General features: G+C 37.9%; 1 protein-coding gene across 1 annotated transcript in view; it reads right to left on the bottom strand.

Moving 5' to 3' along the window:
- The window catches only part of ANKRD28 (ankyrin repeat domain 28), a 195,915-nt gene extending 169,021 nt beyond the window's left edge, over positions 1 to 26,894 (bottom strand). Inside the window, exons 1-2 of the mRNA XM_007936688.2 lie at positions 26,778 to 26,894; positions 25,368 to 25,451 (exon numbers count right to left, since the gene is read on the bottom strand). Coding sequence (XP_007934879.1) covers positions 25,368 to 25,451; positions 26,778 to 26,894 — 201 coding nt within the window. The remainder of the gene's footprint in view (positions 1 to 25,367; positions 25,452 to 26,777) is intronic.
- Positions 26,895 to 27,516: the final 622 nt, after the last annotated feature.

The following is a 27,516-nucleotide window of genomic DNA, read 5'->3' as shown; positions in this document are numbered from 1 at the left end:
ACCTCCATTTGCTGATGAGAGATAACTCAAAATGGGAAGAAACGGCTGCAGACATCCATTAATAATCAGAACGCAGAATGTACAAAGTATAATCTTACGAAAATTACTGTTGTTGTTGTTATATGCTGTGGAGTCAGACCCGACTCATATCAACCCCTCTTTGGGTTTCCGAGGCAGTATCACTATGGAAGTAGATTGCCCCATCTTCCTTCCGAGGAGTGGCTGGTGGGTTTGAACCGCCAGCCTTCTGGTTAGCAGTCAAGTGCCTTAGGCACTATGCTACCACAGCTCCCTAGGAAAATTAGAAGTTGTCAAAAATTAAATGGAATACATCAAGATTGATACCCTAGGCATTAGTGAGCTGAAATGGACCGGTTTTAGTTATTTTGGATCAGACAATCACATGATCGATGCCAGGAATGACAAACTGAAGAGAAATGTGGCATTCATCATCATAAAGAATGTTTCAAGATCTGTTCTGAAGTACAATGCTTTCAGTGATAGGATAATACCTATATGCCTACAAGTAAGACTGGTTAATACGACTATTATTCAAATTTATGCACCAACTATTAAAGCCAAAGACCAGGAAATTGAAACTTTTTACCAACTTCTGCAATCTGAAATTGGTCAAACATTCAATCAAGACGTGTTGATCATTACTGGTGATTAGAATCCAAAAGTTGAAAACAAAGAAAAATCATTGGTAGTTAGAAAATACAGCCTTGGTGACAGAAATGACACTGGAAATCACAAAACACAATTTTGCAAAACCAATGAATGATTCCTTGCAAACACCTCTGTTCAAGAACTTAAACAGCAGCTATACACATGGATCTCGCCAGATGGAATACACAAGAATCAGATCAACTACATCTGTGGAAAGAGACAATGGAGAAGTTCATTATTTTCAGCCAAAACAAGGCCGGGAGTTGACTGTGGAACAGACCATCAACTGCTCGTATGCAAGCTCAAGCTGAAACTGAAGGCAACTAAAACAAGTCCACAAGAGCCAAAATAAGACCTTGATTATATCCCATCTGAATTCAAAGACCATGTGAAGAACTGATTTGATGCAGTGATCGTCAATGACCAAAAACCAGACAAATTGTGGAATGACATCAAAAACATAATACATAAAGAGAGAGAAAGGTCATGAAAAGACAGGAAAGGAAGAAAAGACCAAAATGGATATCAGAAGAGACTCTGAAACTTGTCCTTGAACAGAGATAGCTAAAATAAATGGAAGAAATGACAGAAGATCTGAACAGAAGACTTCAACAAGCAACTCGAGAAGACAAAGTCTATTATCATAATGAAAAGTGTGAAGACCTGGAGTTAGAAAGACAAAAGAGAGAACATGCTCAGCATTTTTTGAGTTGAAAGAACTGAAGAAAAAAATTCAAGCCTTAAGTTGTAATATTGAAAGATTCTACGGCCAAATATAATGATGCAGGAAGCATCAAAAGAAGATGGAAGAAATACAGAGTCACTGTACCCAAAAGAATTGGTTGATGTTCATCTATTTCAGGAGGTGGTATATGGTCAAGAACCAATGATACTAAAGGAAGAAGTCCAATCTGCACTGAAGGAAGTGGCGAAAAACAAGGCTCCAGGAATTGACGGAATACCCACCGAGACATTTCAACAAATGGCTGCCACGCTGGAGGCACTTATATGTCTATGCCAAGAAATCTGTAAGACAAATACCTGGCCAACTGGAAGAAATCCATATTTGTACCCATTCCAAAGAAAGGTGACTCAACTTCTGTTGGATGTGGAAATTATCAAATATTATCATTAATGTCACAAATAAGTAAAATTTTGCTTAAGATAATTCAAAACGGTTGCAGCAGTGTATTGGCAGGGAACTTCCAGAAATGCAAGCTGGGTTCAGAAGAGGATGTGGAACAAGGTATATCACTGCTGATGTCATATGGCTCTTGGTCAAAAGCAATATGACAAAGAATACCAAAAAGATGTTTACCTGTGTTTTATTGACTATTCAAAAGTATTTGACTGTGTGGATCATAACAAATTATGGATAACATTGAGAGGTATGGGAATTCCCAAACACTTACTTGTTGTCATGAGAAACCTGTACACAGACCAGGAGGCTGTTATTAAAATAGTACAAGGGGATACCGTGTCGTTTAAAATCAGGAAGAGTGTGCGTCAGGGTTGTATCCTTCACCATACTTGTTCAATCTGTATGCTGAGCAAATAATCTAAGAAGGTGGACTATATGCAGAAGAATACGGCATCAGGATCGGAGGAAGACTTATTAACAACCTGCGATATGCAGACGACACAACTTTGCTTGCTGAAAGTGAAGATGACTAGAAGCACCTACTGATGAGGATTAAAGTCTACAGTCTGCAATATGGATTACATCTCAACATAAAGAAAATGAAAATCCTCATAACTGGACTGATAAGCAGCATCACAATAAATGGAGAAAAGATTGAAGTTGTCAAAGATTTCATATTACCTGGATCCACAATCAACACCAATGGAAGCAGCAGTCAAAAAATCAGATGTCATACACTAGGCAACCCTGCTGCAAAAGACCTCTTTCAAGTGCTGAAGAGCAGATGTCTCCTTGAAGACTAAAGTGCACCTAACCCAAGCTATGGTATTTTCAGCAGCCTCATATGCATGTGAAAGTGGGACAATGAATAAGGAAGACTGAAGAAGAACTAATGCTCTTGAGTTGTGGTGTTGGCAAAGAATACAGATAGTACCATGGTCTGTGTCCTTCTGGCAGACCATGGTTGTTGTTGTTGTTGTTGTTATGTGCTGTCAAGTCGGACTCGATTCATAGCAACCCCTCCTTGGGTTGCCGAGGCAGTATCAATACGGAAGTAGATTGTCCCATCAAGGAAGATGACAGCACATAACAACAACAACAACAACAACAACCATGGTCTGCCAGAAGGACAAACGAATCTGTCCTGGAAGAAATGCAACTGGAATGTTCCTTAGAGGCAAGGATGGCCAGACTTCATCTCACCTATTTTGGTCATGCTGTCAGAATGGATCATTCCCTGAAGAAGGATATCATGCTTGGTAAAGTGGAGGGTCAGTCAAAAAGCGGAAGACCCTCAACAAGATGGACTGACACAGTGGCTACAACAATGGGCTCAGGTATAGCAAAGATTGTGAGGCTGGCACAGGACTGAGCAGTATTTCATTCTGTTGTACATAGGACTGCTATGAGTCAGAGCTGACTCAACGGCACCTAACAACAACAGAATATTCCAGGTAACAATAAAAGAATATGTATTATCTTCACCTGAAACAATCACCAAGATATACTTTATTATGGGCTACAAAACAAATCTTACAATGTTAAAACTAACTGAAATCATACTATAAAGTATGTTCTCTGATCATAACAGATTTTAACTAGAAATCAGTAACAGAAAAGAATCTCAAAAATCTCCAAATATTTGGAATCGAAACAACATACTTCTATATATGAAACTAAACAACATATTCAAGGCCCATAAGAAAATATTTTGAACTGCATGAAAATAAATATTAAACATATCAAGTTGGTGGAATGAAGTTAAAGTAGTGTTTTGAGGGTAATCTATCTACCCATTAAATGTTTCTATCAGAAAAGAAAGTCTCAAAATAAACAATCTAAGCTTTATTTAAGAAACTAGGGGGGAAAAAAAATTAAAATAACCACAAAGCAAGCAGAGTAGAAATAATAAAAGTCAGAACAGAAATCAACAAAGATGAAAACAGAAAAATAGAGAAAATTAATGAATTCAAAAGTTGATTCTTTGAAAAGACCAATAAAACTGACAATTTTCTAGCTGGACAAACCAAAGGAAAAAACAGACTCAAATTATCGGTAGCAGGATGAATGAGGGGATGTCACTACAAATTCAAACAAATAAAAAAGATGAAAAGGGAATATTACCAACAATTCTTTGAACATGATGGTAGTTAATTAAGGTTGTGTGTCAATTTTGCTGGGCCAAGGTTTTAAGTAGCTGGGGAGCTGGATGTAGTTATTCCTCATGATGAAATTGTTATCACCTCCAGGGTAGAATCTCCTGTGAGCAGCTAAGTAGTTGCCTTCAGGATGTGGCCTGCTGTCAGTACATAAGCAGAAGCTTTGAGAAAGGTCTCTAGCTTTTTGGCACACCTGGATCCTGCATTTGGCCAAGTCTTCATCTTAGTGTCTGTCGTGTTGCCTGTTGATCTTGGGATTGTGCCATTCTACTTGTCAACCTTGTGTTCAGCAGCCTCAGCAATCAGCAGCTGCATGAGTTACTAGAAGCCTCCAGGTCCAATGGGCCTGGAATAAGAAGCAGAGCTGAAGCTCAAGGTCAGGGGGATTTCACCCAACTCCTAGGGGTAGCACTCTGAATTTGGACTTCTAGCCTCCTAACCTATGAAAATATATACCTGTTCATTAAAGCCATCCATCAGTGATATTTCTGTTATTTCTGTAGCAGTAGCAGAGGACCAAGACAAATGTAAATTTGACTGTTTGGATGAAAAAGATTAATTCCTTAGGAGACATAAAAATTATTCATTGTGGGGGGGGACATAGCCTGAAGAATTTTATGCTATTCAGAAATTCAATTCACCGGTAAAAACTTTCTAAAGAAAACTCTAAGCCCAGAAGTCTTACTGGAATATTCCACCAAACATTTAAGGAAAAAAATATCAGTTCTACACAATCTCTTCTAGAAAATGTAAGAGGAAGGAACACTTTTCACTTTTGGGGGCCAGCATTATTACCCTAATATCAAAACCAAACAAAGATGTTACAAGGAAACTACAGACCAATATCCCTCATTAACATAAATATTCTCGACTAAATATCAGCAAATTGAATCCAGCAGTATATGAAAAAAGAGAACACATCACTATCAAGTGAAATTTATTCAAGGACTAAAAACCTCATTCAACTGGAATCAACCAATATAACTGAATAAATAAGAAAAAAGCTACATCATCATACCATTTACCAAAATTCAACATTCATTCATGATAAAAAAAAAAAAAAAGAAGAAGAAAACCTTCTCAGCAAACTAGAAATAAAAAACTTCTTTAACCTGTAAAGGAAGGAGCAATGAAGAAATCAATGATGCAGCAGGCAGATCTGCTGCAAAACACCTCTTTAAAGTCATAAAAATGAAAGCTATCATTTCAATGACTAAGGTGTGCCTAACCCAAGCCACTGACTTTTTAATTGCTTCACACACATGTGAGAGCTGGTCAATGAAAAAAGAAGACAGAAGAATTAAAGCATTTGAACTGTAGTACTGGCAAAGCATACTGAATACGTATCATGGACTGCTAGAAGAACAAACAAATCACTGTTACAAAAAATAAAACAGAAAAAAGCTCCTTAGAAGCAAGAATGGCAAAACTTCATCTTGCTTACTTTGAACAGGTCATCAAGAAAGACCAATTGCTAGAAAAGGACATCATGCTTGGCACAGTAATCAGCAAAAACAAGGGAAACCCTCAATAAGATGGACTGACAAAATAGCTACAATAATTGGCTCAAACATATCAAAGATCATGAAGATGGCACAGGACCAGGCTGCCTTTGGTTCTAAGTAAGGCCGTCACGAGTCAGAGTTGATCCAACAGCAACTAACAACAGCAATGAACATCCTACCTAGTGGTTGCTAAAGGAGCAGGGAGGTGGCATCTTCTGACTTCCTCTAACTTCACAAGAGGAGGACAGAATCACCATCTGCAGCCCAAGGCCTGTTCCTGACATCTGACATGCCACCACCCTCCAGCCCTCTTAAGAAACTTGACATCAACCGTCCCTCCCACAGCACCCACCGCCTCTTTGCTGGGTTCCATAAATCACTGCAGTGACCATACAGAACTCACAGACTATGGGGTTTATTAGGGAAGCAAAAAGTTACAATTCAAGTTCAGGAACGCACTCAGGATATAGTTCTTCAATCAGGACAGTCTCCCCTCTGCTGCACCCTTAGACATATGTCTCTGGACCTTGGCCTCTCAGCCTGGCCTCTGTCTCTGTGGGCCAGGCAAGCTTGCCACTCTGTCTTGTACCTCTTGGTTCCACTGCTGACATCTCTCAGCCAGGTGTCTTTCTCTCAGCTGGCCATCTCTCTCAGCCCTCAGTCAGATTACTTCTGCCTCTAAGAGGGTACATTTTGAGCCTGGCAGAGTGGCAAAACCAACCAATCCCAACATCAGAGTTCTACACACCTGAGAGTGAACTTTCCCAGAAGACTACTTTGTGTTGCTCCAACAGACAGATGACTTTAACAATCACAAGAGCTTAAATTGCATGGTCCCAGCCAGTAATCTGGTAGAAATGACAAAGACTGTGGCTAGAAAAGCCATACCATGTAATTTACTACATTGCAGGCCAACCCCTGGCTTTTCTAGCCATTATCCCTTTTATATTTCAAAAATTAACATCCCCATTACCATCAGCTTGAGAATAACTACAACCGTGAAAGCCTGTAAGCCAGCCTGTATCTCCCCCTCATTTTAGATGGCCAATTTTTAATTTGGCCATCCCTATCAAACCAGTCGGAAGGAAGGCTGGGCAATCCTACTTCCGTAGTGATACTGCCTCGGAAACCCAAGGAGGGGTCGCTATGAGTCGGGGCCGACCCAACGGCAAACAACAACAACAACATCAAACCAGTCCTCTGAGGAGACAAGCATGTTCCTTTCTCTCTGGAGAATCTTCTGTTCTGCTTGGAACTTTGGGCATCTTCATCCATAAACAAGCAAAGTCCAGTCTAGTGTAAGCCATCAAATTATAGTAACTTAAAACCAGCTTAGTGTCAAACATATTCCTCTTCATTTGGTTAGATTGTGGTCAGCTCTGCCCTAGTCATACCTGCTAGGTCATGGGTACCAGCTTCAAGTTTGGGATTCACACTCTTCCCTTCACTTCAGACCAGCTGGCACCTTCTCTCTCTCATCCTTAGACCTCAGGGACTATTTCAATGCCCATAGGCTCACAATTCCTTGTACTTTTGACCAGCCAGCCCTTCTCATCCCCAGTGTCTGTGGGCTAGGTCAAAGAGTACCAAACTCAGCCCATTTCTTCACTGCTACACTTCCCCCATTTCCACTCAAGTGGACCCAGGTGGTCATAAGTGAGTAGCAAACAAGGTCACCTACTTACTAGCTTCCTTTAACTTGCAGTCCTGGAAAGGATTTCTCTCATGGGCCATGGCTTTCCTGCCTTGATGCACCTAAAGCCTAACTGCTTGCTAGGCATTTTTTCCTGAAGGTCCTGTCTTCAAACGCAATTCTTCTGTTCTCTCAGTAGTCCTAGGTGGGTCTTTTCAAGGGCAAATTTCATCACTCAGCAGGTTCTGAGTGGGGCTCAGGTTTTCTATCTCTTGAGCTCTGGCAGCATAGTGCCTAAGGCACTTGACTGCTAACCAGAAGCTGGCGGATCAAACCCACCAGCCACTCCTCAGAAAGAAGGTCGAGCAATCTACTTCCGTAGCGATACTGCCTGGGAAACCCAAGGAGGGGTCTGACGGCAAATAACAACAACAACAACAAGCTCCCTATACTCTACACACAGGATCTGAAATAAAAGCCTGTGTTTCTTCTGGGCAAATTCTATTTCCCCTTTTAACATATCAAATTAAGAACTGGCTGAAGGCAAACTTACAGCTCTCTGTTATCCCATACCTTATAATGATTTCTAACAAGTACAAGTAGGTAGGAGAACATTCAATACCCATAATACACGCAGATAAACACATAATATAATCCAAAACACATAATCCTATTTAAGACATTCCAGCTTCATCTCTTCACCTTGATTACCATCCCATTCTACGCATATGGCCTTGGGCCTCTGGCTGGGTATAACCAAAAGCCCCAGCCTTTGGATCAATTATTTCCTTTAGCTCGCCTGGCTCTTGCCTTTTTCCCCTCAGCGGCAGCATGTTGTCTCTATATTCTGCCATTACAGGTAACACCAACCAAAGTAACCATCTAAGAATCCAAAGTTTCACTTCCCAGGCTCCTTTCTTTGTTTTTTTTTTTTTTTAAAGTCTCAAGTTTCCATGAGTCTGGAGCCACTGCAACAAATCTTGCTCCTGACACCAACTGCTAAAGGGGCAGGGAGGCAGCATCTTCTGACCTTCTCTAACTTCACAAGAGTAAGAAAGAATCACCATCAGCAGCCCACAGCCTGTTCCTATGAACCCAGACATGCCACCACCCTCTAGCCCTCTTACCAACCTTGACATCAACCGTCCTTTCCACAGTACCCACCACCTCTCTGCTGCGTTCCATAAATTGCTGCAGTGGCCGTACAGAACTCACAGATTATGGGGTTTATTAGGGAAGCAACAGGTTACAATTCAAGTTCAGGCATGCACTCAGGATAATTCTTCAATCAGGACAGTCTCCCCTCTGCTGCACCCTTAGACACACCTCTCTGGTCCTTGGTCTCTCGGCCTGGCCTCTGCTTCTGTGGGCCAGGTAAGCTTGCCACTCTTGCCTTGTGCCTCTTGGTTCCACTGCCGCCGTCTCTCAGCCAGGCACCTCTCTCTCAGCTGGGTATCTCTCTCAGCCCATAGTCAGATCCCATAGTCTAGAAGGGTGATTTTGAGCCTGGCAGAATGGCAAAACCAACTATCCCAACATCAGAGTTCTACATGCCTGAGAAAGAGCAAACTTTCCCAGATTACTTTATGCTGCTCCACGAAAGTCATGCCAGGTGGATGACTTTAACAATCAGGAGTTTAAATTGCATGGTCCCACCCAGCAATCCGGGGGAGTTACAAAGACAATGGCTTGGAAAGCTGTACAATGTAATTTACTACACAGAGTGGTGAAAGAGTAAATGTTTTCCTTCAAAGATCAGGAACAAGGTAAACATGTCCACTCTCGACAATACTATTCAACCACATACTAGAAGTCCTGGTCAATGCAGTTAAGAAAAAGAAAAGATATACATACTGGAAAGAATAAAAATATCTCTATTAATAGATATATTTTTTAATACAGAAAATCCAAAAGAATCTACAAGAAGATCCTAGAACTAATCCACACCAAACTCACTGCCATCGAGTCGATTCCAACTCATAGCGACCCTTCCTTGGGTTTCTGAGGAGGTATCTCTACAGAAGTAGATTGCCCGGTCTTTCTTTCGAGGAGTGGCAAGCTTGAACCACCAGCCTTCTGGTTAGCAGTCAAATGCCTTAGGCACTATGCCAGAGCTCCTCTAGAACCAGTAAGTTTAGCAAAATTGCTAGATACAAAGTCAATATAAAAAAGTAGTTGTACTTCTACATACTAGGAATGAACAGCTAGAAATTTTTAAAAAGTACCATTTACAGTAGCACAAAAAAAAAAAAAAGAAACAAAGAATAAGAAGGAAAGAGAGAGCAAGAAAGAGAGAGGGGGAAGTCAAAGAGGGAAAGGAAAGGAGGAAGCAAAAGAGAAACAGGTATAAATCTAGCAAATATTTACAGGATTTGAATGATGAAAACACAAAACATTCATGAAAGAAATCACAAAGACCAATATAAAAGCAGAGAGATACCATGCTTACAGATTGGAAGATGCATTGTTGCTATCAATTTTTCTCAATTTGAAATATAGATTCAATACAATCTCAATCACTATCTCAGCAGAATTTTTTGTAGATATTAACAAGCTTATTCTAGAATTTCTGTGAAAAGACAAAGAAATTAGAATAGTCAAAACAATTTTGAAAAAAAAAAAAAACAGAAAAATTTGGAGCCCCATTGTGATTTCAAACTGCATTAATCAAGGCAATGTGAGTGTGGTGTAAAAGAAAGGACAGATATATCCAGGAAAGAGAGTCCAGAAACTACCCACACAGATATGGCCAAATGATTTTTTGACAAAAACACAAAGGCAATTCAATGGAGAAATTATAATCTCTCCAATAAATGGTCCTGGAACAACCAAATACCCATATGCCAAAAAATGAACCTCAATCTACACACCTAAAATAAAAATTAACTCATAAACACAGAATTACCATATGACCCAGCAATTCCACTCCTAGTTACGTACCCAAGATAACTGAAAGTAGGAACACAAACAGAATCCTGTACACTACTGCTCACTACAGCACTATTCACAATAGCCCAAAGGCAGAAATAACTTAAACATCCATAAATAGAGGAATGGATAGACAAATATGGTATACATATGATTCAACCATGAACATACAGTCTTAATACATGCTATATACTATGGATAAGCCTTGAAAACATTATACTGAGTAAGTCGGACTCAAAAGGACAAATATTGTTATGACAAGAGGCAAATGCATACAGACCTAAGTTTATTAGTGCTTACCAGGAGCAGGTGGGAGGAGAAAGTAAGGAGGTACTATTTAAGGGTACTGACTTTCTGCTAAGAGTAAAAGGAACAGTGGTGATGGTTGTACAACATGTTGTTGTTGTTGTTATGTGCCGTCCAGTTGGACCCGACTCACAGCGACCCCTCCTTGGGTTTCTGAGGCAGTATCACTACGGAAGTAGATTGCCCCATCTTCCTTCCCAAGAGTGGCTGGTGAGTTTGAACCACCACCCTTCTGATTAGCATTCAAGTGCCTTAGGCATTATGCTACCAGAGCTCCCTGTACAACATGGTGAATGTAATTAATGTTGCCACTGAATTGTACATGTAAGTATGGCTGAAAGGCAAACTTTTTGTTTTATTTTATCAAAATAAAACTGAATAAACAAATTAAGCCAAAACAGATCATAGACCTACCTGCCAAATCTGAAACTAAAAAAGTTCTACAAGAAAAGACAAGAGAAAATATGCTGGTTGGAGAAGGAGTGTTGAGATAAGGCACCAAAAGAACAATCCATGAAGGTGATAAATTAAATCTCCCAGAGAAGAAGAAATTCTGCATCAAGACTGCAGTGTCAACTCCTGCTGAGTTTCCAGCTTCCTGGCTTGCCTTGCAAATTTCAGAATCAAGACTTCAAGGTAAACTCTTGCCAAGTTTCCAGCCTGCCAGCCTGCCCAACAGATTTCAGACTTGCCAGCCCCCACAAATATGTGAGCCAATTACCTAAAATAAATCTCTTTAAAACATACACACATATACACATACATATACATTCATATGCATATACATTTTATATATATGGATACACACATCTACTGGTTCTAATACATGTTATAAAGGTAAATATAAATAGCAAAATGATAAAGTTCTCAGAAATAGACATGGGTTATTATCATTATAAATCAGGATAGGGAAAGATTTCTCAAACAAGCCATCCAAAGCACTAACCAGAAAGGAAAACACTGGAAAAGTAGACTATGTTAAAATAAAGACCTCACGTTCAAAGGCACCATTAAGAGTGAAAGGGTAAATTGGAACAGGAGAGGATATTTGTAACATATATAGATTACAAAGGGCTTATAACCAGAAGACATGAAGAACTGCTGCAAATTAATAACATAAACAACTCAAAAGAAAAATAGGTAAAATATTTAGCTGGCACTTCATACAGGACGGGATGTCTAATAAACTTACAAAAAAGGTGCTAGATACAGTCATCAAAAAAATTCAGATTCAAACAAATAATGAGATACCACTATGAACATACCTATCAGACTGACAAAAAACAGTCTGACAAGCATCAAAAGTGTAGTCCAAGGATGTGGACCACATGGACCACACAGAATGCTCATACAATGCTCAGGGGAATGTAAATTGTTTAATAATAATGGCATTATTCTAGTGAAGCTGAAGATATATGTAGCGTATATCCTGGAAATTCTATGCCTAGTATACCTTATGGAACTGTATGTTTATGTATAAAAGACACGTTTAAGAATCACGGCATCCTAACAGGCAAAAATCAGAAACAACTCAACTATCTACCAGCAGCAGAACAGATAAAAATAAACTTTACCTTCACATAACACAAGTAAATTTTTAAAATAGTGTTGTACAAAAGAATGAGCCCTAAAAAGAATGTACATTGTATGATCCATTTACATCAAATTCAATAACATGCATAACTAAATTACATTGCTTACTGATGAATAATTAGATAGTAAAACTCTAAAGAAAACCAAGAGATTATAAAAGTCAGATTACTGGTTACATGGGAGGAGGGGGCTGATTTTGATTAAGAAGTGGGTACAGAGGGATTTCTGAGGTGCTAGTAATACTGTTCCTTGATCTGAGTAATAAATCCCACTTCCATTGAGTTAACTCATAGCTATTTTACAGGATGGAGCAGAACTGCCCTATAAGGTTTCCAAGGCTGTAAATCTTTATGGGAGCACTCCTGTGGAGTGGAGTTGCTGGTGGGTTCAAACCACTGATCTCTAGAGGTTAGTATTTGAATCTGGGTAGGCACTTGACTGCTAACCAGAAGGCTGGCAGTTCAAACCCACCAGCCACTCCTCGGAAGGAAGGTTGGGCAATCCTACTTCCGCAGTGATATTGCCTCAGAAACCCAAGGAGGGGTCGCTATGAGTCGACGGCAAATAACAACAACAACAAAAGTAGTTCCATTTAAATTTATTACATTCTGTATTTGTTTTATATTTTTTAAATGTGTTATATTTCAATTTTGAAAAGGTTAAGAGAAAGGAGGAAAAAAAAGGTAAGTGCTTAATCATTCTTTTTTTTTTTTTTAGTGCTTAATCATTCTTCCAGAACATCTTTTGAAACACATCTGAACTAAGAGGGAAAACTTATAATTTGGAAGAAGGCCCTAATATTTCAGCTTTAAAACAGTAGCCTCCTTTGTTGAGAACTTTTATTCTCCCAAACTAATGTTCATCATGAAAAAGTCACCTGAAAATTGAAAAGAGAAAGTTACTGAGCTCTATACTCTACCCCTCTGCAAACCACCAATTTGGGTCTACAGAGGAATATGGAACAAAAGCAGAAATTTCATTACCAGAGATTTATGCAAGGCAATCTTTAGGGAAAAAACATAAAAAACCACAACTGAATGTAATATAATTTCTATGTAAACACACACATGCACACAGACAAAACCCTCACTGTACATATTTGTTTTCCAAACTAATGACAGAAACTTGACATACACAATTTTGTAACTGACATGTGCTATAAAATCATTAACTAATTCTTTATTTTCTGAGATGGTAGAAAGAAAAGTGCTTCATGCTTCAGCCAACTCTAGTAAATAATACTCACGTTGATTTTCTATTTAAAAAACTACCAAAAAATAGTATATTATGGATTTAAAATATTTGTGTCATTTACATGTACTTAAATAATCACAGAGTAAAACATTTAAAAATATCTGTCTCAAGGTTTTGTCACTGTAACTTTGAGAAATATATCAAATATAAGTTGTCAATCGATTTTAATTAAATCAATTATTTTCACAGTATATAAAATTATGTAATTCAAACAAAATACAAAATATTTTCTTTGCGAATATATGAATTGGAGTGGGGTGAGACAAAACATTGTGTCATCTCCCTCTGTTATCACGCCCACCCCCTCAATTCTGCCATTGATTATTATGGGTACTTTGGTTAACACCAATAACCAATGTATCATCTATTTAAACTTTGCTTTTATATGCCACTGTTTTGGCAACATGATCTAAAAAGCAAAATCCACGTTGTCAAAAACTATACACTTGCCTTATTACCAAAAACTAAACCAAACTCACTGTGTGGAGTCGGAGCTGACTGATAGCGACCCCTCCTTGGGTTTCTGAGGCAGTATTACTATGGAAGTAGATTGCCCAACCTTCCTTCCCAGGAGTGGCTGGTGGGTTTAACCGCCAGCCTTCTGGTTAGCAGTCAAGTGCCTTAGGCACTACGCCACCAAAGCTACTACTTGCCTTATTAGGCAGTTCATTAACCATGAATGGCAGCTCCCAGCATCCGTTCTCCACCTGAAGTTTCCATTATTCCATGTTGCTTTTGTGCTGTGTGTTCAGTAATTCTGCAATCCTTACTTTTATTTATTGACTGTGATTTAGACCTATATTACAATAATAAAGACTCTATCCAGTTTGTCAAGGAAGCTCTAATAATAATAACTTTTATTAAATAACTGCTCTAGAACCCATTTTCATTCTTGAGCACAGAGGGCAAGAAAGGATTCGGGGTAGCTTGTCGTTATAGCAGAGAACTGAGTAGAACAGGGCTGTTCTCAGATGTCCCTTCCAAAGTCAATGCTGTGATGAACCATGCCGCAAATGACAACAAAGTTTTTACTTTTTCATAAGGGACTATTGCCTTTGCTCACAAGCATATCAAGTATACACACTGTTTTTTTCTTTTTTTAAAGGATTCACCCTTCCTAAGTCAAGGTGACTTGAACTGCCTTCAACAAGTACTGGTTGGGATACAAGGAAAAATGACTACTCAGAGGAAAGAACCAGTTTAGCTTAATTGCAAATGGCAACCAACACTTGACTGCTCCCACCCATGAAATATACACACACACCACACTCACCACCACTACCACTATACAGCACAAACAGCCAACATCTTTAGACAATAGACTTCCTGGAGTCAGAGTTTATGTCTTGTTTTTATTTATTCACTTCCAATGCTTTTTAAATGGCTACTACAACTTAACATATAAGGAGCTCCACTTCTAACCAGAGGGTTGTCGGTTCAAACCCACCAGCCCCTCTGCGGAAGGAAGAGGCTGGATAATTTACTTTTGTAAAGATTTGTTGTTGTTACTATGTGCCGTCAAGTCAGCCTCCACTCATAGCAACCCCTCCTTGGATTTCTGAGGCAGTATCGGAAGGAAGGTTGGGCAATCCTACTTCCGTAATGATACTGCCTTGGAAACCCAAGGAGGGGTCACTATGAGTTGGGGCCGACTCGACCGGCACACAACAACAACAACAATCACTACAGAAGTAGATTGCCCAACCTTCCTCCCGAGGAGTGGCTGGTGGATTTGAACTGCCAGCCTTCTGGTTAGCAGTCATAAAGATTTACTGCCTCGGAAACCCAAAGGAGATCACTATGAGTTGGAATCGACTCGATGGCAGTGTTTTTTTTTTTTTCCCCCTTTAAATATATAGTGGGTAAATACAGGGAACAATTCAAAGTTCCTATTTCCACGGAGTTAAAGTTACTGAATATGTCAGTCATTTAATGTGATAAGCATTACAAAGATGTTCACTGTGCTATGGGCATCTATTGTTGTTAGGTACCATGGAGTCAATTTTTGACTCACTGTGACCCTGTTAGACCAACCTAATAGTCTCTCGGGGAACAGGTAAGGTGATGAAGAAAATGTGATATTTAAGCCATGTACTAGTTTTCTATTGCTGTGTAACAAATTACCACAAACTCAGCAGCTTAAAAGAATAATATTTTATTAGCTCACAGCTCTGTAGGGCGTAAGTCAAAGCAAATTATAGCTGGCTTCTCTGTTTAGGGTCTCAAAAAGCTGAAATGAAGCTGTCAATGGACTTGTATTTTCAGCTGGTTGACTGACTAAGGAAGAATCTTCTTCTAGGATCATTTGGCAAAATTCAGTTCCTTTTAGCTGTAGGAATGAGGTCCTATTTTCTTGGTGGCTACATGCCAGAGGTTGCCTCAACTCCTAGAGGCCACCTGCAGGCTTGAGCCCCTTTGATCTTCAAAGCCAGCAACAGAGACTTTCTCTCAAATCAAATACCTCTTAAACTTCAAACCTCTTACTCCTCCTGCCTCTGACTCTAGAGAGAGATTGAAAGGATTCATGTGATTGGGTCAGGTCTAGGTCATTAATCTTGCTTTCCTAAAATCAACTGTCTCAGATGACATAACCTAATCACAAGAATGATAACCCATCATATTCACAGTACCAAGGATTATACAGGGTTTGTCTATAAGCAGGGAATGAAATCTTGGAGATCATCTTAAAAATTCTGCCTACAAGCTGCAACTGAAGAATGAGCACAAGTTGAAGATGAGACAAAGGGAGTTGGAGAGAATGTGGGCACACGTTTGCTATCCTGAGGTAGGAAAGAGCATGGAAGAGCAGGGGGAGAAAAATACAGTATGACTCAATATGTCTTCCAAGTACCCAGCATAGTAACTGGTACATATTTGCCCAGTGACTGAATCAATATAACAAATTACATCAAATTTACCCCTGTGGCTCAACTCTCGGCCAAACACCAGACAGGCCTATAAAGTGAACAGTAACACTAGGGAGGTATGTAGTCATTAGAACAATCAACCATAGAAGATCAAAAAGTCAGCCTTTGCCCAAGGATAAAGATTCAAAGGCAGGAAGGGACAGGAAAGAGGGCAAATGGATACAGTAAACACAAGGAGAACTGTGGGAAGAGAGCTATTAATTACATTATATGGACTGCAATTAATGTTACAAAACAAAATGTGTATGAATTGTTGAATGGAAAACTTTCAACTCTGTAAGCTTTCACTCAAATCACAATAAAAAGTTATAAAAAAAAAACAAACATATCAAATTAAGCTAAGAAGTATTTACTAAAGACTTATATGATCACTACTACAAGAGAAAAACTAAGAAATGTCTTATAATATTAAGCCATTAGGCAGAATTAGGAGTGACAAACCAGGGGAGACAACATACCGCTAAACAGAAAACAGAACAGGCCATAAAGACAATTGGGCTCTTCAAAACCAAAAATCAACCTCACTGCTGTGGAGTCCGAAGACGCTGTTAAGTGAAAGTGATGATATCAAATAAAACTCCGGGGGCACTGCTTCTAACTCATCTCTAATAGACACCATTTAACTATTCAGTCTCTAAGATTCCTGTCTAGTGTTAACTATCCTATAAAATAAAAGGTATGGTTCTTGCCCTTTGGCAAATTCTACATAGGAAGTGTGGAATCTAGCAGTAGTACTCTACATATTACTCTACAATTAATAGTATTTAAGAAGACAATTCAATATCCTGTTCTAAATACTGAATTTACTCTCTTCTACAAATTAATAGAGGAGCTCTGGTAGCGTAGTGCCTAAGGCACTTGACTGCTATCCAGAAGGCTGACGGTTCAAACCACCCAGCCATTCCTCGGAGGGAAGGTTGGGCAATCTACTTCTGTAGTGATACCACCTCGGAAACCCAAGGAGTGGTCGCTATGAGTCAGGTCTGACTTGATGGCACATAACAACAAATTAATAGTAATCAGATACTCCTACAGTAAGGCTTACAGAACTTGCTTTTCATAGAAAAATAAAATACCAGAACTGCCTATCAGTAACAGGTCCTGTAAGAGTAAGTAGTAGAGAGGATACCATCTATGACTGGGCAATTTCAGTTATCAATGGCAGTAACTGGAAAGGTATCTTTTCTTCCTTCATGATGTGGAGGAAATATTCTGTTAGCAAGTCTTCCACAATCTTCTCAGTTTTTTTTTTTTTTTTTTTTTTTTCTGGTATTCCAATCAGGTGTATGTTGTTTCTTTTAATGTCATCCCATATAACTCTTAGGTTCTCTTTATGTTTCTTAAATATTTGTTCTGATTTTTCTTCATACAGGCATCAAGGGATTTGTCTTCTAGCTGGGAAATATGTTCTTCAGCCAGTTCTAGTCTATTCTTTTGTCCTTCCACTGTGTTGTCTGTTTCTGTAATTTTAGTGTTTCCTTGATTTCTAACTACTGTTTTTGTATGAGTTCTAATTATATTTATATCTTGTCATTTTGTTCTTGAATGGTTTTCTTGAATTCTTCCAGGGTACTGTCTGCCTTCTCATTGTTTCTGTTTATGGTTTCCTTGAGCTCTTGAAGAGTCCTATATATTAAATTAGAAAAATAAAATAAAAAAACTCACTGCTGTTGAGTCAATTTGACTTATAGAGACCCCTTCTTGGGTTTCCAAGGTGGTATCTCCACGAAAGTAGATTGCCAATCTTCCTTCCAAGGAGTGGCTGGTGGATTTGAACCGCCAGACTTCTGGTTAGCAGTCAAATGCCTTAGACACTATGCCACCAGAGTTCCCAGTCCTATATTTATACCTTCTGAATTCCTTCTCAGATAGTTCTATTACTTAATCTTCTTCCATGATAAATAGCTCTTTAGCCTGGGCTTTTATTTCTATTGCCTTGTATGTTTTTTTTGTTTTGTTTTGTTTGTTTGTTTGATTTGAGGTTGTCTGTTGTTTCCTAGACATTCTGAGGTTGCTGTCTTTCTGTTTTATGTTTTACGTTTTAGTATATCTGAAAGTGTGGAGCAGATTACTTTTTTGGTTATTAACTCAGCTGTACTGGGTTGCTCTCCAGCTCTCTCTACACATTGGAGGAATCACTGATGGGGATGTGGATGCAGGTCTCTGGAGTGAAGAGGGTTTGGAGTTCGGGCGAGCAGGTGCTGTCCACTGTCTATCATTGATTCTTTGGCACAGGAGCTATTGTATATCTGTATATTGGGTGAGGTGTTCAGCGTAATGACTCCTGTTGCCTGGTAGAGGTCTAATGTGTTTCTTCTACTGGATGTGGCAGGGGAGAAGTGGAAGAAAGAAAAAGAAAAGAAAAAGTGTGTGTGTGGGGGGGAAGAGGGGTGCAGAATCAAGTCTCTGGATGAAAGTTAGAAGGAGTTCTCTACTTGGAGCAATGCACGCACAGGCAGGTAGTTTGCATTTTTCTGAGCTGTCTACTAATGATGACATCTTATTGTCAATCAAAGAACCACGGTTCAAAATTGACAGAGACCCCAATGGGTAGAGGGCCAGTACTTTCTGCTTGGATTGAGAAGGACCCAATACCCTGGGGTCCACTCTGTGCTAAAAGAGATTGTAGAAGAGTTGAACCCCAGCTCACTGCTGTGCCGGAGTTCCGACTACTCAGATGGAGTTTCTCCCCTTCTCCCACTCCTTTCTGGACTCTGAGGCAAGGCAGCCCAAGCCAATGGGGGTATTGATCCAGTAAGGTTATCTACTCACTTAGAGCCCAAGGTCACTGGTGTGGGTATTCTGATCTCCAGTGCCTCTGTAAGGAGCTCTGGTGGCATAATGCTTAAGGCATTTGACTGCTAACCAGAAGGTTGGCAGTTCAAACCCATAGCCACTCCATGAAAGAAAGACTGAGCAATCTATTTCCATAAAGATTTACTGCCTCAGAAACCCAAAGGGTGTCGCTGAGTCGGAATTGACTGGATGGCAGTTAGTCATTTAATGCCTCTGTGGGTTCCATCATTGTGTGCTTCTTTTTCCCTCCTTCCCTTTGCTTACCTCTTTTGTTTTTCTAATGAGTCCTCTCAGGTCTGAGTCTCCACTTCCACTGGTTAGGTGGGTTCATTTATTTTTCCCAGTCATTTAATCTGCTCTTTTTCTTCACCTTCACTAATTCCGATACTTTATATTCTCCATAGTTGCTCATAACTCCAGTATCATTATTTCTATCTGCTTTACCTAGTTGCTTAGGGATTAAGTTGGTATAGAGTTCAAATGTGATGGTTATAGGCATGACTCCATCTTCTGAAAACCCTCAATGACAATAACCATTTGGAGAACTAATGCATAAAATTTCTATTCCCAAAATATTGCTGGACTAGAACAGAAAACTGCCAGTTTCACAAAATATGTAAGTCTGACACATTCAGTGGTGTGTCAGTCAGTTGATTCAATCAACAAAATGTCTAAATGGCCTATACATTTTTTAAATAGGCATTTCTTTTCAACATATGAAGATGGGCTCTGAATATTTAGATGAAAACAAAGTTTTTATAAACATTTATTTTGATTTTTGTTGCTGCAAAACAAATCATCCCAAAACTTGGCGTAAAATAACAACCTTTAGCCATCAGTGAAATGCAAATCAAAACCACTATGAGATAAATATAGTCAACCCTCCATTTCAGTGGATTTCACATTCATGGACTCAACCACCTGCAGTCTGAAAATACTGAAGAGTGTGGGGAACAATTAAGTAGTCAAAGCACTCCCTCAAAGGGAGTATAAAGTGCTATTTACATAGTATTTTCAGCATATTAGGTATTATAAGTAATCTAGAGATGATTTAAAGTATAAGGGAGGATGGGCATAGGTTTTACGCAAATGCTTCATCATTTTATGTAAGGGACTTGAGCATCCATGGATTTTAGTATCTGCTAGGGGTCTTAGAACCAATCCCCACGGATACTGAGGGACGAATGCACTACTTCACAGACTGACAGTAAGTGTTGGCAAGGATGTGAAGAAACTAGAAAACAGTCTGGCAGTTCCTCAAAGATTAAACACCATATAGCCTAACCAAACCCTCATAGATATATAACCAAGAGAAATAAAAACATATGGTCACACAAACACTTCTACACCCATGTCCATTCAGCATTATTCATAATGGGGCAAAAGTAGAAACAATCTAAATGTCCATCAACTGATCAACAAATAAATAAAAGATACTATATCCATAAAATAATTTATTCAGCAATAAAAAGAAATGAAGTACTGATACATGGATGAACCTTAAAAACATTATGCTAAATGAAAGAAGCCAGTCACAAAACACTACATATTGTGTGATTCCATTTTTATGTATAAAATAGGCAAATCTATAGTGACTAAAAGTACATTAGAGTTGTAAGGAAGTTAGAGTGAGGGTGAGAGGGTAGAAGAGATGACAGAGTGGCAGCTAATAAATACGGAGTTTCTTTTGGGATGATCAATATATTCTAAAATTGACTGTGATGATAGTTGCATAACTCTGTGAATATACTAAAAGCCACTGAATTACACACATTACTTAGGTGAAGTACACAGCATGTGAATCAATCTTAATAAAGCCGTTATATTAAAAAAAAGAGAGATACTTTTTGAAGGTTTGATTATTCTTTCACCAGCCTAAGTTAGTAGCACTCTTACACACAAGTACTGCTTAGTACCAGCTAAGATCTTGAGGGGAATATTCTATAGATCTCTGAGACTTTCTCTTTGTAGCTCTCTATCTTCTCAGTTACCCTGTCCTGAGAATTTTAGCCCCTTTGTTCTCTCCCAAGAGAGACTTGTATGTTTAATTATGTACAATTCTAAAATGTAAACAAGTAGTCAGTATCATGAAAATTAGGATTATATTTGTATCATAGTTTACAAGGTGGGAGTCCATAGAGCACAGACAACTTTCAGGGAGAAAAATCTTTGAACCATTATTACTTTATGACACTATTTGGCAATAAAGAATTTCTTTCTCTCCAATTTGCTTTCTTATTTCCCTAACTACTGTCAGTCTCATATAGGTTCAAAACTGCTATTCTGCTATACTTCTTAACCCTGAAGATGTTTAACTGTTCTGAGTTTGTCACCTATAAAATGGAATGTTAGCGTACCAACTTTAGGAGATGGCTGTATAAGTTAAATTGAGTAACATTTAAAATCACTGTCTCAGAAATAAAATTCTATAGTTAACAGCAATTTCAATCACTCTGGATAGAAAAAACAATTATACGTGTAGAAAATAATTTTCTTATAAAGAAGAGTCAGATCTTTCTTCTGAAATGTGGTATCATTAACATTTATTTATTTTTGCCACATAAACCTAGAAACAGACTTTGGGTAAAAGCTAGAATAGTCTGTTAAAGTCATTCAGAATTTTTGAAGGTCATTAACATAATCCCACACATTTTACAGAAAAAGAAAAGTAAGTCCTGAAGAAGTTAAACAAATATGCCCTATTTATATAGCTAATAAGGCTAAGAAAATATGAGAACCTAGGTTGTTCAACTTACAGATCAAGGGCTCTTCACTACATATACCACTCTGCTCTTAAAAACTACTTAACTATGTTTTATTTTTTTGGTTTATAGTGCTTCTTCCACATCGAGGTGGTTTTATTTTTCTAAATATTATCTTTCCATTGGTTTTAAAACCAAACTCACTGCCGTCAAATTGGTCCCAACTTATAGCGACGCCTCCTTGGGTTTTAATCTTCCTATGTTAGGCTTTCTGTTCAATCAACTATTTCTCCTTTCTTCCTTCTTACGATAATCTTGATTTTTCCACATACTGAACAGCAATATATTCAATGAAGTTGAGCCTCAATTCTCACCCCAGGGGATAAACCATGACTGATCTAAGTAAGTATGTTAATCTATTCTACTCTGCTAGTGAGTGGATTTGTTCAGGGCAGCCATGTAACCAATGGGACCTTAGTGAGTGAGTTTTGTGGGCTTCTGGAAAAGATGTTTCTTCTTGATTTTTTGTTTAAAAGGAAATTTGTAGGGAGGGGTCTCCTTTCAGTTTCTTTGGTTGCTGCCTTTAGTACCAGACTCATCTCTAAAAAGGGGAGAAAGCTCACTTGCACATTGCTATCTGAATGAACTCAAGAGTTGTTTTAGTCTGGATTAAATTATTAACCAGTAACCAGATGTCACTGAGTTGGATTCTGACTAATCGCAACCCCATGTGTATGAGAGCAGAACTGTGCTTCATAGGGTTTACAGTGGCTGATTTTTCAGTAGATTTCAGGCCTTTCTGTCAAAGCACCTCTGGGTGGACTTGAACCTCTAACCTTTTGGTTAACAGCAGAATGCATTAACTGTTTGTACCACCCAGCGGTTCTGGATTAAATTATTATACAAGTGATAAACCTCTGTTTAGTCAGGTAGTCAATACCTGTGGCCAATAGCCTCCAAATACAAAACCCCAGTATTTCTAGTGAAATTATTTTACCTATCTTCTATAACAAAAGAAAACAAAAACTTCCTTCTCATATCAAATAATATGAAGTATAATTTTCCAAATTAGTATTTTATTAAAAATCAATTAGCTGTGATACTAAGAAAGATGCTGTTTAGTGGTTCAAAACTTTAGGATTTGACTAAAGGAACTAATTTAAAATAATAATCATATGTCTAACAATATAGAAACAAATCTAAACCCTTGCACTCATTCTAAAAATTTCTAAAAATAACTTCAAAATACTTAAGAGTAAGCTGAGTTTCAAAAAGTCATATGCTATTCCCAGCACTTTTTAAAATAAATTGATTTTAGAAATACACCGTTACAGTGACATAAATCTTAAAAATCTTGTACCTATTGACAGTCAGTGGATTTTATATGAAATAAATTTTATATGAAACAGTAAATTATATTACACATATACATTGCCTCTTAAATTTTCAAGTGGTTCCTTATCAGAGGACAAAAATACAAAAAGAAAACTTTTACCATCATAAGTGAGAACAACAGGCAATATTTAAGAAATCTTAAAATTATGACAATACCACTCTAGGATTAAGAAAGTCATAAGAGAAAAGGCCTAAAAGCAACCATAAAAATATCTGTCACAAAACCCAAATATCACTGAAGACAACCATAAAGAAGTCATCCTCAAAAAGAGGCTACAGATCTGGGGTACTACTCTAACTTTTAGTTATGCCCTAGGTTTCAAAACAGGAGAACAAACTAGGACTTACTAAAAAATGATGGTAGCAAGCAAGTAAAGAAAGTAATCTGTAAGCAGAAAAGTGGAGGCTAAACACCAAAGAAGTTAGAGTCACATATACACAATAGCTCCCCAAGGACATCGCAGCAGAAGAAACAGCTACTTTCTGTCCTAAGAAAAGAGACTCTCAAGGTCACCCCAATTAGATAAGGTGATGAGGACGCTATTTAAAATAAACCCTGAATTAGATGCATGTTTCCTAATCCTAATTAGCTGTATACATTTTCCAAATATAACCCACTGCCATTGAGTTGATTCTGATTCACAGCAACCCTACGGGACCAAGTCAAACTGTCCCAATGGGGTTTCCAACGCTGCAAATCTTTATGGAAGCAGACTGCCTCATCTTTCTCCCACAGAGCTGCTGGTGTGTTCAAACCGCCAACTTTTCTGATTAGCAGTCAAATCAAATGCTTTAACCACTACCCTACCCAAACTCCTTTTCCAAATACAATAAGACAAACCACTTAGAAAGTTGAAGGGGAGGGGGGCGAGAAAAAAAAAAGATAACATTTTGATCAGTACTCAAAGTTAAAATTAATCATTTTAGCTGAAGTTTCAAATTTATTGGGATATACAAATTTTAAAACGTAAGACAAATACTATTTATATCTACCCAACGTTAAGTAGTCACAGTAGTACTATAGGAAAGAGAAGAAGAAAGATAAGAGCTCCAAATGAGCTTACAGGGTATCTTCTTAGAACTATAATCATTTATTGGTCAATTCTGGCATTGATACAGCTACCCAAAAGTTATCAATCATTATGATGCTTCTCCCCAATTCACAATTCAAAGATGTATTTGTTTCCAGTAAAAATATATACATTAGTTTGATGTTATTAAATTACATACTTTCAGCCTCAATTTAATAAATTAATTATTGACCATTAGAGAAACATATAAAAAGAAGAAATTATACATACAACCACTTTTTCTAAAATTGTCCCACAAGTCAGTCCTGAATATTAAATCTACTGTATCTTTAAGTTTGGAGATATTTCAAATAATATGTCTCTCTTAACTGAGACAATCAATTAGGGAAAATTAATGAAAAGAATCTTTGTAAAGTGTTCAGCATGATTACTAACAGAAAGAAAATTTGATCTCATAACCAATCAGATGTATAATAAATAGAAATGTCTTTTATTTCAAGTTTAGAAAAGGAATCCTGATCTGAAATGCACACTGAAGTACGTAGGGATAAGGAAGGTATCATGATGTCTACAGCTTACTTTCAAATGGGAATAAATATATATAATCTGTGTAAATATCAGGAGCTCTGGTGGCGTAGTGCCTAAGGCACTTGACTGCTAACCAGAAGGCTGGCGATTCAAATCCACCAGCCACTCCTCAAAAGGAAGACTGAGCAATCTACTTCTGTAATGATACTATCTTGGAAACCCAAGGAGGGGTTGCTATGAGTCGGGATTGAGCTAACCAGAAGGCTGGCGATTCAAATCCACCAGCCACTCCTCGAAAGGAAGACTGAGCAATCTACTTCTGTAATTATACTATCTTGGAAACCCAAGGAGGGGTTGCTATGAGTCGGGATTGAGCTAACCAGAAGGCTGGCGATTCAAATCCACCAGCCACTCCTCGAAAGGAAGACTGAGCAATCTACTTCTGTAATGATACTATCTTGGAAACCCAAGGAGGGGTTGCTATGAGTCGGGATCGACTTGACAGCAGTGAGAGAGTATAAACAGCAGTGAGAAAGCAAATCTGGCAAAATAACAATCAATGCTGAACCTAAGTGGAAGGTATACAGGTAGGTGTTCAGAGTATGCTGTGCATGGAAAATTTCAAAGTAAAGAGTTGGGAAAACAAGACCCCTGACTGGCTTTTAGTCTCAGGGCTCTTCTATCCTCATTTGAAACAACTATTACAAAACTGTTATGTTTTTCAAATAAAAGTCACAATTCTAGTAGAGAGCTTCAAAACGTTGTTTTAAAGGCTAAAATCAGTGAATTAATTGTTTTACCTGAAAGTTAACATCTTCTTTCTTAAATATTAGTGCACGAACTTCATCAGGATCTCCGTTAAATATTGCTTGCACCAGTGATGGCTAAAATAAAAAAGATAATAATAATATTAGTCATACCACATAGATGATTCTAAAGGCATTTCCACATAACTTCTAAATTGAAAATTTTTCTTCCCTGTAGCACCAATCATCACTTTTTTTGACATAAGCCAAAAGTTTTATGAAGCTAAATCAAGTACAGGATTCATCCTTGGGGGGAAAAAAGCCTTTTTTTTTTTTAAAAAAAAAAGCCACCTTTATGGTGCAATAGTTAAGCACTCAGGTGTCACTCGCAAGTTCTGTGGTTCAAACCCACCAGGTATTCTGTGGGAGAAAAGACCCAGGTATCTGCTCCTCTAAAGATTATAGCCTTGGAAACCCTATGAGGCAGCTCTACTCTGTATGGGTTTAAACTGACTCGAGTGCATAGAGCCAATGCAAAAAAATAAGGTATCTCAGTATGACCTAAATAAGGTGGTATAATGAATACAATTAGATTTTTTTTTTCTTTATCACAAGTTGAAGCCTTTTATTTATTCATTTGGTAAAAAGTCTTCCAGATACTAGTATGACACCTCAGTATGTACTTATGGGATAGAAAGAACTTATTAAGCAAGCAGTTCCCAATCCATGATAAAGCCCATGAAGGAAGGCCCCTTTGAAAAGTTCTATTGGGGCATCAAAATCATTTGCAGGGATTAGCTTTGTATGTGTCAAGATATAAATCTCAAGAAAGCAAACCTGGCAGTTTATGAAAATAACTGCTTGTGGGGGAAAAAAAAGTACCATATACCTGAACGACATGAAGAGACAAACACATGCATGTCTAAATATAACAATTTCCTAATATACAACACAGCCTGATAAGATATCATATTATACTAGTGAAAGAAGCCAATTAACAACAGCATTAAAAATAAAGACAAAATCTAATTCTTCTTCTATAGTTTTGCAGGTAAATACATAAAATCCATTACAGAAAAGGTCTGTCTTCCTGAGCGTAGCTACTAGTCGTCAAGCTTTCCTAAAACATGCAGAGTTCCTGTTTCAGTTACATCGGTTTCTAAAACCACACGATGAAAACAGAAACGTGGTTGCCATAACTACTATTTTTCAAACTATTTTTAAAAAATCTTAAGAGATTAAGAGAAGTCTAAAATATTATCTAAGCATCTATATAAGTGAAAATCAGAAATATGTGCATTTTACACACAAGTAATACTACATGATATTTAAGCATCTATATTTGCTTTAATTTAGGGTTTTGAATGGAACTACTGGAAAATAACTTTTATTTATTCTTAAAAAATAAAATTTCCCCTAATAGTTCAGTAGCATACAGTAAACATATAAACTCTCATATCTTACCAATACATTTCCAGAAGGCAGAGAATGTAGGCATTTACTTTCCTGTGGCAATTTAGAAATGAATGCAGGAGATTCATCTTCTACCTCCTCCAAAACAACAATACACACTCGACTCATTCGCTCTTTTAAAATACTAAATTCAAAGCTCTATGATAAAAGTCACAGTAGGAAGAGCACAAGTAGTTTTTCCTCCTCTTCTGTACAACACTTAAAAACATTCTCTGTGAACAGCACAGCTGGTTTTCTAAAGTTACTAACTAGGTACTACTGGAAAAACTGAAGTTTAAAATTATGACCACATAACTTGTAACTTTCTAAAAACAATAAAATTTTATTATTTTCTGATTTACTGCAATACTTAAATTTCAACTCAACATGTCAATAACTAAAACTGAGTCCAGTACAAGTTCATTTAAAAATATTTTCCCCTGCCAAAATAGTCATACTGTTCTAATAGACATTTACTTGCACAAAAAGGTCACTGTTTTTGGTGATACACCACCACACAATGCAGAATGAAATGAGAAACAACTGCTGAGACAGAGATGATCACGGCTATACCCACTCTTGCCTGCAAGGTCATATAGTTACCAGTAGCTGGCTTTCTTGTAATTGGGGGGAAAAAAAAATCTCACTATTCTGTTTCCACTTCTAATTTGTCTTCATTTCTTCAGCTTCACGGGTTTAATGCGGATACTATCCAGAGGAAAAAAAAAAAAAAAAAAAACTGTAGCTAGAG

This window comes from Orycteropus afer, unplaced genomic scaffold, assembly GCF_000298275.1.
Source record: "Orycteropus afer afer isolate SDZICR_OR568_19922 unplaced genomic scaffold, OryAfe1.0 scaffold00003, whole genome shotgun sequence".
NCBI classification, from domain to species: Eukaryota; Metazoa; Chordata; class Mammalia; order Tubulidentata; family Orycteropodidae; genus Orycteropus; species Orycteropus afer.
The sequence above is the reverse complement of the archived record's forward strand: the minus strand, read 5'-3'. Positions and strand labels throughout refer to the sequence as shown.